General features: G+C 36.6%; 3 protein-coding genes and 2 long non-coding RNA genes across 9 annotated transcripts; 3 read left to right on the forward strand and 2 right to left on the reverse strand.

Moving 5' to 3' along the window:
* Window positions 1-833: 833 nt before the first annotated feature.
* On the reverse strand, window positions 834-2,197 carry LOC111474795 (putative RING-H2 finger protein ATL21A). Of its 2 annotated transcripts, XM_023119681.1 has the most exons (4): window positions 1,996-2,197; window positions 1,853-1,928; window positions 1,621-1,785; window positions 834-1,553 (listed from the first exon to the last, which is right to left on the reverse strand). In XM_023119681.1, the coding sequence occupies exons 1-4, from the start codon at window positions 2,010-2,012 to the stop codon at window positions 1,008-1,010; spliced, it is 804 nt and encodes a 267-aa protein (XP_022975449.1). In that variant the 5' UTR covers window positions 2,013-2,197; the 3' UTR covers window positions 834-1,007. The 2 variants fall into 2 exon arrangements, with proteins under 2 accessions (XP_022975449.1, XP_022975448.1); XM_023119680.1 differs by lacking the exon at window positions 1,996-2,197 and having other exon boundaries at window positions 835-1,501; window positions 1,569-1,785; window positions 1,853-1,985.
* On the forward strand, window positions 1,698-1,956 carry LOC111474798. Its single transcript, XR_002716171.1, has 2 exons — window positions 1,698-1,739; window positions 1,807-1,956. It is a non-coding gene; the product is annotated as an uncharacterized LOC111474798 (long non-coding RNA).
* Window positions 2,198-4,022: 1,825 nt separating the features above from the next.
* Window positions 4,023-9,044, reverse strand: LOC111474796 (thioredoxin-like 2, chloroplastic). Of its 3 annotated transcripts, XR_002716168.1 has the most exons (6): window positions 8,748-9,044; window positions 6,638-6,817; window positions 5,571-5,735; window positions 4,601-4,763; window positions 4,347-4,416; window positions 4,023-4,252 (listed from the first exon to the last, which is right to left on the reverse strand). XR_002716168.1 is itself a non-coding variant. In XM_023119684.1 (5 exons), exons 1-4 carry the CDS (start codon window positions 8,955-8,957, stop codon window positions 4,644-4,646), a joined length of 675 nt encoding a protein of 224 aa, XP_022975452.1. In that variant the 5' UTR covers window positions 8,958-9,044; the 3' UTR covers window positions 4,023-4,252; window positions 4,601-4,643. The 3 variants fall into 3 exon arrangements, 2 of the variants coding, with proteins under 2 accessions (XP_022975452.1, XP_022975451.1); XM_023119684.1 differs by lacking the exon at window positions 4,347-4,416; XM_023119683.1 differs by lacking the exons at window positions 4,023-4,252; window positions 4,347-4,416 and having other exon boundaries at window positions 4,418-4,763.
* On the forward strand, window positions 8,738-9,424 carry LOC111474797. Of its 2 annotated transcripts, none has more exons than XR_002716170.1 (3): window positions 8,738-9,026; window positions 9,083-9,197; window positions 9,266-9,424. It is a non-coding gene; the product is annotated as an uncharacterized LOC111474797 (long non-coding RNA). The 2 variants fall into 2 exon arrangements; XR_002716169.1 differs by having other exon boundaries at window positions 8,949-9,026; window positions 9,086-9,197.
* Window positions 9,425-10,237: 813 nt separating this feature from the next.
* LOC111474799 lies at window positions 10,238-13,433 on the forward strand. The gene is made up of 7 exons (XM_023119685.1): window positions 10,238-10,454; window positions 10,767-10,777; window positions 10,845-11,008; window positions 11,565-11,617; window positions 11,829-12,030; window positions 12,229-12,281; window positions 13,195-13,433. The coding sequence occupies exons 1-7, from the start codon at window positions 10,409-10,411 to the stop codon at window positions 13,395-13,397; spliced, it is 732 nt and encodes a 243-aa protein (XP_022975453.1). The 5' UTR covers window positions 10,238-10,408; the 3' UTR covers window positions 13,398-13,433.
* Window positions 13,434-13,439: the final 6 nt, after the last annotated feature.

Here is a 13,439-nt window from a genome sequence, read left to right on the forward strand (position 1 = left end):
CTTTATTTTTGCAATATGGGTTAAAGTTGACCATAATCGGAACAAAACAATGATTTATTTTTATTTGAATTTTTAGGTAACTACCCTAGATTTCTACTTAACCTAAAGTCGTTACGGTATGCATAACATATAGTCTATGAAATTAAATATAGCCTAGCCCTATACTAACCTATCGTCTACAAAAACAAAATACAAACTACCCTATGCATGTGACATGGTCTCTTGAGTTGCGATGTCATTGTCAGCCGTACATGGGAGTCTTGCCTTTACTTGGAAAATAAGAGTAACACATGGCTTAAGTATTTTAAGAAATACTTAGTAAAGTGACCCCACTATTGAGGTTAGATGCAAGCACACACAATCATGAATTTGAAAGAAATACTTAGTAAAGTGACCCCACTATTGAGGTTAGATGCAAGCACACACAATCATGAATTTGACCTATCATTTAAATCTGTATTCCCTTAGCCGACTATCCTAAGCGGGTAATGAGATGTATGTTTACTATTCTATACACGGCTCACACGTGATTGTGTGTGCTTGCATCTACCTCAATAGTAAGGTCACTTAATGAGTATTTCTTAAAATACTCAAGTTATGTGTTACTCTTATTTTTCAAGTAAAAGCAAGACTCCCATGTACGGCTGACAGTGGCATCGCAACTCTGTGTTACTCTTATTTTTCAAGTAAAAGCAAGACTCCCATGTACGGCTGACAGTGGCATCGCAACTCGGGAAACCATGTCACATGCATAGGGTAGTTTGCATTTTATTTTTGTAGACTATAAGTTAGTATAGGGCTAGGTTGCATTTAATTTGTCGACTATAAGTTAGTATAGGGCATTTATGTTTTATTTTACTTATGTTCTTTTGACTCATGTTAAAGTGTTTTAAGGACCTTTCAATAAACATGTAAGTTCGTAGCAATGTTTTTATGATAAAATTTTAAATGATTATTTCAGCCTAAAATGATAGGTATACCGTAACGACTTTAGGATAAGTAGAAAACTAGGTCGTTACATTTTCCTCGAACAATGCATTCTCATCCATTTCAGAAGATGAAGAGTTTAAAGAAGAACATGAACTTAGGAAATAGCAACAAAGGGTAAAATTTTGACCTGTTGAGTACTTATTGAAACAGGCAATGCCGAGGCCGCTGTTGCTTTTGAACCCACAAAGCCTGCCTTCTGTTTCGCAGATACTGCAAGCAGGGCTATTCCAAGTTAGCAGGAGATCACCATAGTGGTCGGTTAGAAACTGATTGGCCTCATCTGGGTACGCAACTGGGACAGTTAAATTAGCCATGATCCTGCAAGAGTTTGACTTTGACATTGACCTGACATAACTCATGGAAGAAGTAGCCACAACCGAGCTGGTGGAGTTGCTAAGGCAGCTAAGGACAGGAAATCGGGATGTTGCAAATTGAGGTTGACAGCTTAGGAAGGTGAAATTCTTACTAAAAGGGAGCAGAAATGGAGAATTTGAGAGATCGAAGTTGAAGCCTTGAAGAAGAAGCCTTTTAGGAAGGCAAACATCTGGATCATAGAGCTGTATCTGCGAAGTTGAAGCCTTGAAGAAGAAGCCTTTTAGGAAGGCAAACATCTGGATCATAGAGCTGTATCTGTTGAGCAACATAATCAATGTTTCTTACCAAAAATTGTTCTGAAGACGATAGATTTAGAGTCGACACACCCACGTCGTTGCAGGCTAAGTTGAAACCAGGATAGCCACATCTTGCAGGTTGCAGCTCAGGAATTCGGAACGGGAATCGGATGCCGAAGTTGTCCTTCATACACTTGGAAAGCAGGTTGCAGCTCAGGAATTCGGAACGGGAATCGGATGCCGAAGTTGTCCTTCATACACTTGGAAATAGAGCAACTTTGAGCTGTGGATAAAGTGGGGAGGATGAAGAGGAAGAAGAGGAGAAAGATATGTGAGAAATCCATAAGCTTTGCCAGAAGGAAAATTTTTGTAACTTGAAGTAGTTCATATTTATGTATGTGAGAAATCCATAAGCTTTGCCAGAAGGAAAATTTTTGTAACTTGAAGTAGTTCATATTTATGTTATTGACTTCATCATTTTATTCTAAAGTCAGAAGCTTTGAAAGTTCTATAATGGTTGGTTTGACATTCTTTGGCTGTGGATGCCATAGTTTTAATATTCATGAGAGAGCTACAGAAATTTATTAAGAAATTTCAATTTGATATAAACTATCAAACTCTCTTTCTGTATTTTTGTGCTTATTTAATTCATCTTCAAACTATATTATAATCCATAGACTTTATTATAAAAAGTTCAAAAACAAATTTGGTAGACTTCAGAAATTGTTTACGAGATTTTATCATAGCCATAAGGATGGAATTCTAAAATTTTTACGTAATCATAGAGACCAAATAAATTTATAATTGAACATGATCAATCTCACATGCAAGTAATTTGAATCGTAAAGCTTGAATGGAATCTTTTAAAAAAAATCTTGGTCATTAATAATATCATATTGTGTATCAACTCAAGCCTATCACCTACCACTAGTATATATTGCATTTTTGGACTTTCTCAGCTTCTCCTTAAGGTTTTAAAAGGTTAGAGGGTTTTAAAAGGTTATAGAGAGGTTTCCACATTCTTACAAGAATGTTTTCTCCCCTCTCCAACCGATGTGGGATCTCACAATCCACCCCCCTGGGAGGCCCACAATCCACCCCCTTAGAGGCGCCATTATAGGGACACATTCTTACAGGGAATGTTTCGTCCTCCTCTCCAACCGATGTGGGATCTCACAAACCACCTCCCTTGGAGGCCAGGGTCCTCGATGACACACCGCCTAATGATTGACTCTGATACCATTTGTAACATCTCAAATTTACTGCAAGCAGATCTTATCATCCTCAAAGTTTTAAAATACATTCGTTAGAGAAAGGTAATAAATAAATTTATATACCTAAACTTGTGGGTTATATAGATTATAAACTTTCTAAATAAATAAATTTATATTATTACCAAGGATTAGAGGATAAAATCACAATTAAAAGTTGAGAAATAAAGTAACGAAATTTAACTAAAACACTGAACAATTTAGAGATAAAATCAACAGAGCCATCAAGATTTAGCCATTGACCGACGACACGAACGGCGAAACTACTGCTTCTTTGACATGNAGAGCTACAGAAATTTATTAAGAAATTTCAATTTGATATAAACTATCAAACTCTCTTTCTGTATTTTTGTGCTTATTTAATTCATCTTCAAACTATATTATAATCCATAGACTTTATTATAAAAAGTTCAAAAACAAATTTGGTAGACTTCAGAAATTGTTTACGAGATTTTATCATAGCCATAAGGATGGAATTCTAAAATTTTTACGTAATCATAGAGACCAAATAAATTTATAATTGAACATGATCAATCTCACATGCAAGTAATTTGAATCGTAAAGCTTGAATGGAATCTTTTAAAAAAAATCTTGGTCATTAATAATATCATATTGTGTATCAACTCAAGCCTATCACCTACCACTAGTATATATTGCATTTTTGGACTTTCTCAGCTTCTCCTTAAGGTTTTAAAAGGTTAGAGGGTTTTAAAAGGTTATAGAGAGGTTTCCACATTCTTACAAGAATGTTTTCTCCCCTCTCCAACCGATGTGGGATCTCACAATCCACCCCCCTGGGAGGCCCACAATCCACCCCCTTAGAGGCGCCATTATAGGGACACATTCTTACAGGGAATGTTTCGTCCTCCTCTCCAACCGATGTGGGATCTCACAAACCACCTCCCTTGGAGGCCAGGGTCCTCGGTTTCGTCCTCCTCTCCAACCGATGTGGGATCTCACAAACCACCTCCCTTGGAGGCCAGGGTCCTCGATGACACACCGCCTAATGATTGACTCTGATACCATTTGTAACATCTCAAATTTACTGCAAGCAGATCTTATCATCCTCAAAGTTTTAAAATACATTCGTTAGAGAAAGGTAATAAATAAATTTATATACCTAAACTTGTGGGTTATATAGATTATAAACTTTCTAAATAAATAAATTTATATTATTACCAAGGATTAGAGGATAAAATCACAATTAAAAGTTGAGAAATAAAGTAACGAAATTTAACTAAAACACTGAACAATTTAGAGATAAAATCAACAGAGCCATCAAGATTTAGCCATTGACCGACGACACGAACGGCGAAACTACTGCTTCTTTGACATGCAAGACCATGCAGACGTAAAAGAAAGTTTCATTATGAATGATACCTGCACATAGCAAGTTGTTCACAGTTTAGCTTCTTAATCAGAGCCCTCCATTTCAAGTCTTAGTGAATCACAAAGGTAGAGTAGAGATTTGAACCTAGCAGTTACTTAAAAGTACAGTAGAGATCTGACAGATTCTGGACTAAATTTTAAGAATATGCAAGCCTCTGTCCATCAAACCAAATGAATCAATGGCATGTATTTAAAACTAGATCCAAGATCACCAGTTTCAAAGTAAAAACATCAAAGGTAGCAGAAGAAGGCAGCAAACTATTTCACAAGAATGCAAATTTACAGAGTGGAAAGCTGACTGCTAGGTTATATTAATAGTAGGGGAATGCACAATGGTACCGATGGGCATTTGGGAGCAAGTCTATGATGAAGAAGCTTCTGTTTATTGTTTGTCCTTGGGACTCAAGGAGGGCTCCAGTACAAGATCTCCTACTCCTCTTGGTGGCCCAATGCTGCAACGAGCTGTGTTGTGCATTTTAATTGCATCTTTAATTTTCTGGAACTGGGGGAAGGAGAAAGGTTAGATAGAGTAAGTAGAATGATGGTATTCCTTCATTAATTTTCTGGAACTGGGGGAAGGAGAAAGGTTAGATAGAGTAAGTAGAATGATGGTATTCCTTCATATATTGATAATCAATGCCTGCCATGGGATCAAACACTTGGTATAGTTCTCCAAATTTGGGATAAGGGAAGTTTTCAGTTCATATTAGATCCACATCAATCCTTCCAGCACATTCACATCGATGACTCGAAAATTGTAACATTTCAAGCCCACCGCTAGCATATATTGTACTCTTTGGATTTTCCTTTTGGGCTCTCAAGGTTTTAAAATACGTCTACTAGAGAGAGGTTTCCACACCCTTTTAATAAATGTTTCGTTTCCCTCTCTAACCTATGTGGGATCTCACAATCCACCCCTTCGGGGTCCCAGTGTCCTCGCTGGCACACCGTCCGGTGTCTAGCTCTGATACCATTTGTAACAGCTCAAGCCCACTACTAGCAAATATTGTCTTCTTTGAGCTTCTCCTTATGGGCTTCCCCTCAAAGTTTTAAAACGAGTTACTAGGGAGAGGTTTTCACACCTTTATAAGGAATGTTTAGTTCTCTCTCCAACCAATGTGGGATCTCACAAAAATCTATTTATATTTTAACATGCCTGGTGCTTGTTATAAGCTAAACCAATAAAATAGTATGAATTGTTTACATATGAGATGGGGGATGGGGAGGGAGGAGGATGCTAACCTTTGCGAGTGAGCATGAGAAGGACTCCAATTGTCCATCAGCGATGGGGAGGGAGGAGGATGCTAACCTTTGCGAGTGAGCATGAGAAGGACTCCAATTGTCCATCAGCTCCACGATAAAAATGGAAATAAGGAAGGACCTTGACATTCAAACTTTTGCACATTTGCTTGTTTTCATCAAAGTTGACTTTCAGGAATAAAATCTCAGGGTGCTCATCAGCTGTTCTGCATAGCTGACAGTTCCATTTCAACATATATACAAACGTCAAAACATAAAACAGGCGACTAAAATTTCTAATAAGAACAATAATTGCAAGGTCAGATTTTGCTGTAAAATGCCTTTCCTTTTTAGGAAACAACAAATGTTAAATCCAATGAATATCAATCATTTAATGTGGGAAGCATTCGCAAGAATTTCCGTGCAAATAAGAACTGCTCTGGAGCTTTCTTATTATAACCAAAGCGATAAATAATGACAGAACAGCTATGCAGCAGAAAACCAATAAAGGAACGCAGAGTATTTTGAGATTAGCAACTTGAGATATCAGATACTGAGCAGAGTTATGCTTCATACAGAACGCAGAGTATTTTGAGATTAGCAACTTGAGATATCAGATACTGAGCAGAGTTATGCTTCATACATTAATGCTTCCCTTTTAACCAATTGGCAAAGCTTTTTGTAATCACAGTGGACAAACCATCCTTTTAGTAAATTCCTACATCAATGAAATTATTTCATATAAAAAATATATATATTTGGCGCAGAGTTTTTGATTACCAATTTATTAAAGGATTGAGCAATTGTCTACAGTTCCAACCTCAGTAACATAGATAGGTAGAAACCTGCAAGGCATCTAAAAATACTGCAAAGTGTACTTTAAAGATTTTCATCTTGATAGCTAGCTAACAAATGCAGCAGTCATTTAATGCCTACTTGTTCAATAAGCTGGTCCTAATCGAGTTTCAGAAAATGCTCCATTGATGGAATCAAGCCTTATATCATGATACACTTAAAACAGACCAACATCACAATCTGAATGCTCCATTGATGGAATCAAGCCTTATATCATGATACACTTAAAACAGACCAACATCACAATCTGAAGAAATCTAAAGCATTGATGAAGAAAGTTACCCGGGGAAATAATGCCCTGCAAGAAGCACACCAGGTTCCGTAAAAATCTACAATAACTAATCTATCACCAGATTCACTCAATGCAGTTAAAAATTCCTGTGTCGAATGTATATCAATCATGTTTGGTGCACTCTTTTCCCACCATTTTGGCTGGTCTTTTTCAGCCACAGCTGCCGGTACCTGTGGCATCATAGAACAGTTTTTCCCACCATTTTGGCTGGTCTTTTTCAGCCACAGCTGCCGGTACCTGTGGCATCATAGAACAGTTTACAGGCGCCACGGGGAAAATGATTGACATCTATTTTGTTTGAGTAAGAAACATTTTTAAACAGATAATCATGTATAAAAGGAAAAGCGGGGAAAATAGTACAGCCTCCTGCCCTCAGAAAGCGAAGGAGAAATTACAAGAAGTTGTCATGTTTTCCACACAAGAAATTTACACATATGTAGTCTCAACGCTACAAACTGAATAATAAATTTGAGAGCTGCTCATTGCCTATGGGAGCTTGCAGGCATGCAATAGTCAATAAGGTAATCAAGAAGAGATTTGCATGTAAGGATGCTAGAACGAGCTTGCAGGCATGCAATAGTCAATAAGGTAATCAAGAAGAGATTTGCATGTAAGGATGCTAGAACTCTCCTACTTCCAGTATTTTGAATCAAAACTATGAGTTATATGAAAACCTTCCATGTTGTCAAGATGTAAGCCTACTAGTAATCTCTCTCGTTAAAAGAATTTTGAAATGTAAGGACTTTCTCCACAGGTTCTCTGCTCAGGCTTTTTAGAAACATCTAAAACAAGTCAGCTGAGCATAAAGTTAAGGAAAAGCATTATGAAAATTGAAGTTTCCTATCCAACCAAGCATCCTTTCAAAATCCAATTATACAATGGTTCTCAGCCATTAAGAAAGCTTCCAATCTCAGATAAATTTCACAGCTAGCAGTGAAAATCCAAAGGCAACAACTGTTAAGAGATATGTTTCCTATGAACAATCACATAGGACTTGCATCATATTTACTGGCGAGAATTCTGTGCCTAAAGGGTGCTGGCGTTCGACTACTTCTCTTCTCGTACCCCACTGCCATTTGGTAATCATGGCCATGCTTCTATTTCGAATTTTACCAGTCCCAAGAGCCTCATAACTCAATATGAAAATAAAGAACTCTCCAAGTAACAAGGTGTTCAGTCCCCTCGTTCATAACCAAAAATCTTCCCAAAAGCTATAGCCAGATCTGAAGGAACTTTAAAGAGATATGAAGANGCGAGAATTCTGTGCCTAAAGGGTGCTGGCGTTCGACTACTTCTCTTCTCGTACCCCACTGTCATTTGGTAATCATGGCCATGCTTCTATTTCAAATTTTACCAGTCCCAAAAGCCTCATAACTCAATATGAAAATAAAGAACTCTCCAAGTAACAAGGTGTTCAGTCCCCTCGTTCATAACCAAAAATCTTCCCAAAAGCTATAGCCAGATCTGAAGGAACTTTAAAGAGATATGAAGCGTTCATAACCAAAAATCTTCCCAAAAGCTATAGCCAGATCTGAAGGAACTTTAAAGAGATATGAAGAGAAAACATGGCTCCTTATGGTTTAATCAACCATAAATTAAGTGTCTCTTTAGATTTAACCAGCATCAGGCTAGACAGGAATATAAACTACTTCGTAGAACAGACTAAGTGTCTCTTTAGATTTAACCAGCATCAGGCTAGACAGGAATATAAACTACTTCGTAGAACAGACTAGAACTGTCAACTAAGAATTGAATGCATATGGGAAAGAATTGTTGGCAAAGCAATGTAGCTAATTCTTTTAACAGATAAAAGTACAAGCATCAACTACCTAGGGAAAATTTGAACTTAGTGGGTCTCACATTCTTTTAACAGATAAAAGTACAAGCATCAACTACCTAGGGAAAATTTGAACTTAGTGGGTCTCACAATTAGGGTTGTACAGAACCTTCTCAAATTCCAATTCAGCACATGGAATCTCAAATTGAAAATAAAATTCAAACAAGCCCAACAAACAGATTCTTGCTGGCAACTAAATTCATATAAAAATAATAATGAAAATCTCAACAATTATAAATCCAACCAAAAGAAAAGCTGTGTACCTTGAAAGACACCAACCTCTTTCTGGGTGTGAAAGAAAGAGGCATTACAAAGCTAGCAGAGTAACGCGGCAGAGAAGTCGACCTCTTATCCGAGCTTTGAATGGGTGGAAGGCAAGTCTGAATAGAATTGCAGGATGAAGCAAAGGAGGCAGGGAAAGAAGTGGATGGGAAACATAAAGAATGCGAGGAAAATCTAAAAACATCAGCCATTTAGAGACAAAAACGCAGAAATTCTACTTCCAAACACAATCTGTGTCCCCCCAAGAAGAAGATGATGAGGTAAACAGCATGGGGGGAGAAACGAAAACAAACACAATCTGTGTCCCCCCAAGAAGAAGATGATGAGGTAAACAGCATGGGGGGAGAAACGAAAAGGGCAATCGAGAGAGAAGTAGAAGGAGAAGGGTTGTTTATAATTGTGGCTATAATTGTGCGCGTGAATTGGAGAGAGTGCTTTTACGCTTTACACGATTGTAAGGGTGACTGCAACAATTGGTAATCACGTGAATTGGAGAGAGTGCTTTTACGCTTTACACGATTGTAAGGGTGACTGCAACAATTGGTAATCAATCCGCCATTTTAACCCAATCACAGTGCTCTACGGTTTTGCTCTTCCTTGCCAATCATCTCTCGTCTTGTCGGTGATGAGATTTTTCTGCTTTGACCTAACCAACACGATTTTTTTGTTAAGATATCTTTCCTAAATAGTTTAAAAAATATATCTTTAAAATTTTTTTAAAAATAAAAAATATTTAATCCTAAGTTAACGACACCTTTAAAAAATATTCATAATTTTTTAAAATAACATTAAAAAATTATTTAATCCTAAGTTAACGACACCTTTAAAAAATATTCATAATTTTTTAAAATAACATTAAAAAATAATATTTGAAATGTATATAGATGGTTTTGTCCATCCAACGACAGTAACAATTTTTTTTTATATGTATTAATGTTCCTTATAAAATTTGATAATTATTTTTTAAACATGGGACCGATCGTAAAAATATTTTTGAATTTTTAACTATAGTAAAAATATTTTTGAATAATAATAATAATTTTTTTTTTTTTTTTTTAAGAGAAACTTTAAAAGTTTATGATATTCTCATTAATATAGTTCTTAATAAATTATTAATTTAGACAAATCTTTTATAATAGTAAATTTAATATAATTCGTGAAAACTTGATTTAATTCTCCTAAATTTGAATATTCTCCTTTCATATATAATTTTTTTTATTAAAATTTAATATATCTCATAAAAGAAAAAATATATGTATCGTGATAAGCATAAAAGTATTACGTGAAAAATAATATATACTTTCTTTTCGTATGAAAAATTTCATTGATTTTATATTTATTGTTATCATATAAATAGAATTATTGATACCGCCTCGAAACAAACAGTATGAACGAATTAATGAAAAAATAAATAGGCGTGACAGAGGAAGACAGCACGCCTCGAAACAAACAGTATGAACGAATTAATGAAAAAATAAATAGGCGTGACAGAGGAAGACAGCACACAGATTGTGGACAGGGCCCCAACGAACGCTCTGTCAAATCTGTCATTTCTGCTGCCGGCGCTCCTCTGTTCGAACCCTTTCTTTTTTACCCTTCATCTTCTCTGTTCTTTGCATTCTATTCCATTTCCAGAGTCAATATGGCAGAATCCATACCAGACCGGTCCTCTCCCCCTCTTTCATCCGGTACGTTCCCTATCAATCTCCTGATTTTTCCTTTTTCTTTTTTCTTTTTTCTTTTTCGTATATATATATATATTCCCTATCAATCTCCTGATTTTTCCTTTTTCTTTTTTCTTTTTTCTTTTTCGTATATATATATATATACATATATATATGTGTTTGATATCGTCATTCGCGTGATGATTTTGCATTGCGTTTACATTTTCTGAGGATTCTTTGATCAATTTCCATTGGTTGTAGTATACGAGTATTTTGGAATCAATAGGCTAGTGCTAGCAGATTTTGAATTAAAAGTATCCACTTCGAATTTTGCAGAAAATTTGCAGGCAGATGAATCGCCTGGTCATCACCAGGAGACTCATGGAAGACGGGATGATATTGACGAATTTGCAGGCAGATGAATCGCCTGGTCATCACCAGGAGACTCATGGAAGACGGGATGATATTGACGAGAATACCTCGTTGGATGAAGTCAGAGCGCCAAACGTGTTTGAGAGAGTAAAAGAGGAGATTGAGGCTCTGGTTGAAACGATCCACCCGAAGAAAGAGTCACAAATGTATGAAAGGAAGTTTTTATTCACTTATTGTGCAACTAAACTTTTAGGTTATGATTTCATTAACTTTGACATTGGACTTATGTAAATGGTAAAATCAAGATATTGCTTCAATAGGAAACAGTTGACCTTCTTTATAAATTTGTATAACTAGATTTCAATATTTATTGCTAGGTCTCGGAGTTCTTATGTTACTTGATTTTGTGCTTGGATTTAGGAGTTTATGTGGCTGAGTATGCGTTTTCCCACTAGATTTTGGATGTTTGCCGTTGGATCTTATTTAGGAGTTTATGTGGCTGAGTATGCGTTTTCCCACTAGATTTTGGATGTTTGCCGTTGGATCTTGGACGTTTTATAAATTGGTTTTAGGTTAACTTCTAGTTTTATTTCAAAGATGGTCTACTTATTCATGTTCAGAATTCAATTTAATGAAACTAAAATGAGCTTTTCATATATACATATATAAATCCTCGTGTTGTTTTCTAATTCAATTTAATGAAACTAAAATGAGCTTTTCATATATACATATATAAATCCTCGTGTTGTTTTCTGGTCGCAGGGATGAAGCTTCAGCAACGGATTCCATCGAAGAGAAAACAGAGTTCCTATTAGGTGGATTCTTTGTTTCTTATCATATTAGATTTTGCAATTGTGCAGTTGTATTCATATCTTTCTGCTTCCCTCTCTGTAAACTAGCTTATCTTGTTCATAAACAATGTGGACAAGATGGGAGATTGATTTATAAAAAGCCTCTAGACAGAAGTAAAACTTGATAAGTCGAAATAACTATGGAGTTTATCTTCTTCTTGTGTGTTTGGATCAGATAGCACAGCGAAAGCAGCAAAAGTGATAGAAAGAGCAAAGGACGAGATTGAGAAGATATGGCACATTAAGAAGTCAAAAGAAACCCACGGCCAGCGTGATGATATAGGAGAAGATACTCCAATAGATGAAGTCAAAGCTCCAAATTTATTTGAGCGGGCAGCAGAAGAATATCAGGCCCTTATCCAAACGATTCACTCTAAGTAAGAATCTCAGACATGCGATAAAAGGTTTTGATTGATTGGCCCTTATCCAAACGATTCACTCTAAGTAAGAATCTCAGACATGCGATAAAAGGTTTTGATTGATTATTTTTAATTAGTTTAGGTTTAGGTTCAGTAGTTATGGGATGCATTTAGTTTTCTTTCTAAATTATCTCATTTACTGCAATTCTTTTGAAGGAATGAAATTACCAATGCTGCATCAATTCTGAAGGAAGCTATGCCTCTCTCGGGTATTACAGTTTTCAAATTTGCATTCTTAGAGTTCTCCAAAGATGCTGTTTATTTATGCTCTATTATAACTTTTGACCATGGTACTCTGGTTTTTTGAGATCCAACATTGGTTGGGGAGGAGAATGGAGCATTCTTTATAAGAGCGTGGAAACTTCTCCCTAGCAGACGCGTTTTAAAATTTTTGAGGAAAAGCCCGAAAGGGAAAGTCCAAAAAAGACAATATTTACTAGCGGTGGGATTGGGTTGTTACAAATGGTATTAGAGCCTGACACTGGGTGGTGAGCCCCGAAGGGGGTGGACACTAGGCGATGTGCCAGCGAGAACGTTAGGCCCCAAAGGTGGTGGACTGTGAGATCCCACATCGATTGGAGAGGAGAATGAGTGTCAATGAGGAAGGCCCCAAAGGTGGTGGACTGTGAGATCCCACATCGATTGGAGAGGAGAATGAGTGTCAATGAGGACACTAGGCCAAGAAGGGGATGGATTGTGAGATCCCATATCGATTGGAGAGGAGAACGAGGGCCAATGAGGACACTAAACCCTGAAGGAGGTGGATTGTGAGATCTCACGTTGGTTAGGGAGGAAAATGAAGCATTGGACACTAAACCCTGAAGGAGGTGGATTGTGAGATCTCACGTTGGTTAGGGAGGAAAATGAAGCATTCTTTATAAGGGTGTAAAAACTCTTCTCTATTAGACGCATTTTTAAAACCTTGAAAGGAAGCCAAAAGGTTCATACTAATTGGCCACTGGTTCACATTTATGGAAAATCGAAGTAGTTCGTCTAAATTGTTGTACCGACTGATGTTTTCTTAGGATTACTGATGAATTACTTGTTTTATTCTACTGTAAAACAAATATTGTTGCAGCTATTTTGCTTCTAATGAGTTTCTTTGTGCGGCAAATGATGCAGAAATGAGTTCAAATGAGAAAATGCCAATCAATGAAGTGAAGGGGCCAAATATTTTTGAGAGAGCAGAAGATGAAATGGAGGCACTTGTTCATGGCATCCATGATAAGAAGGAAACTGGTTCGCCAGGAAAAGAAGGATTTCTGTCAAAACTGGGAAATTGTTTGGAAATAATATGCTCTCCTTCAAAAAAGAAAGATGATTAAACCCCAAAGCAAGAATTTGACAATCAAGAATGATGGTTTGTT

Source organism: Cucurbita maxima, unplaced genomic scaffold (genome assembly GCF_002738345.1).
Source record: "Cucurbita maxima cultivar Rimu unplaced genomic scaffold, Cmax_1.0 Cma_Scf00685, whole genome shotgun sequence".
In the NCBI taxonomy this organism is placed as follows: domain Eukaryota; kingdom Viridiplantae; phylum Streptophyta; class Magnoliopsida; order Cucurbitales; family Cucurbitaceae; genus Cucurbita; species Cucurbita maxima.

Excerpts from the sequence above, each read along its gene's own strand:
- LOC111474799 (XM_023119685.1), top strand. The coding sequence starts at position 10,409 with ATGGCAGAATCCATACCAGACCGGTCCTCTCCCCCTCTTTCATCCG. Across the intron at positions 11,618-11,828 it reads GAAAACAGAGTTCCTATTAG|ATAGCACAGCGAAAGCAGCA; the intron begins GTGGATTCTTTG and ends TGTTTGGATCAG. Across the intron at positions 12,282-13,194 it reads GGAAGCTATGCCTCTCTCGG|AAATGAGTTCAAATGAGAAA; the intron begins GTATTACAGTTT and ends CAAATGATGCAG.
- LOC111474795 (XM_023119681.1), bottom strand. Across the intron at positions 1,786-1,852 it reads CTATTTCCAAGTGTATGAAG|GACAACTTCGGCATCCGATT; the intron begins GACAACTTCGGC and ends AAGTGTATGAAG. Across the intron at positions 1,554-1,620 it reads TTGATTATGTTGCTCAACAG|ATACAGCTCTATGATCCAGA; the intron begins ATACAGCTCTAT and ends TCAACTTCGCAG.
- LOC111474796 (XM_023119684.1), bottom strand. The coding sequence starts at position 8,957 with ATGGCTGATGTTTTTAGATTTTCCTCGCATTCTTTATGTTTCCCATCC. Across the intron at positions 6,818-8,747 it reads AGAGGTTGGTGTCTTTCAAG|GTACCGGCAGCTGTGGCTGA; the intron begins GTACACAGCTTT and ends ATGATGCCACAG. Across the intron at positions 5,736-6,637 it reads GCAGGGCATTATTTCCCCGG|CTATGCAGAACAGCTGATGA; the intron begins GTAACTTTCTTC and ends TGGAACTGTCAG.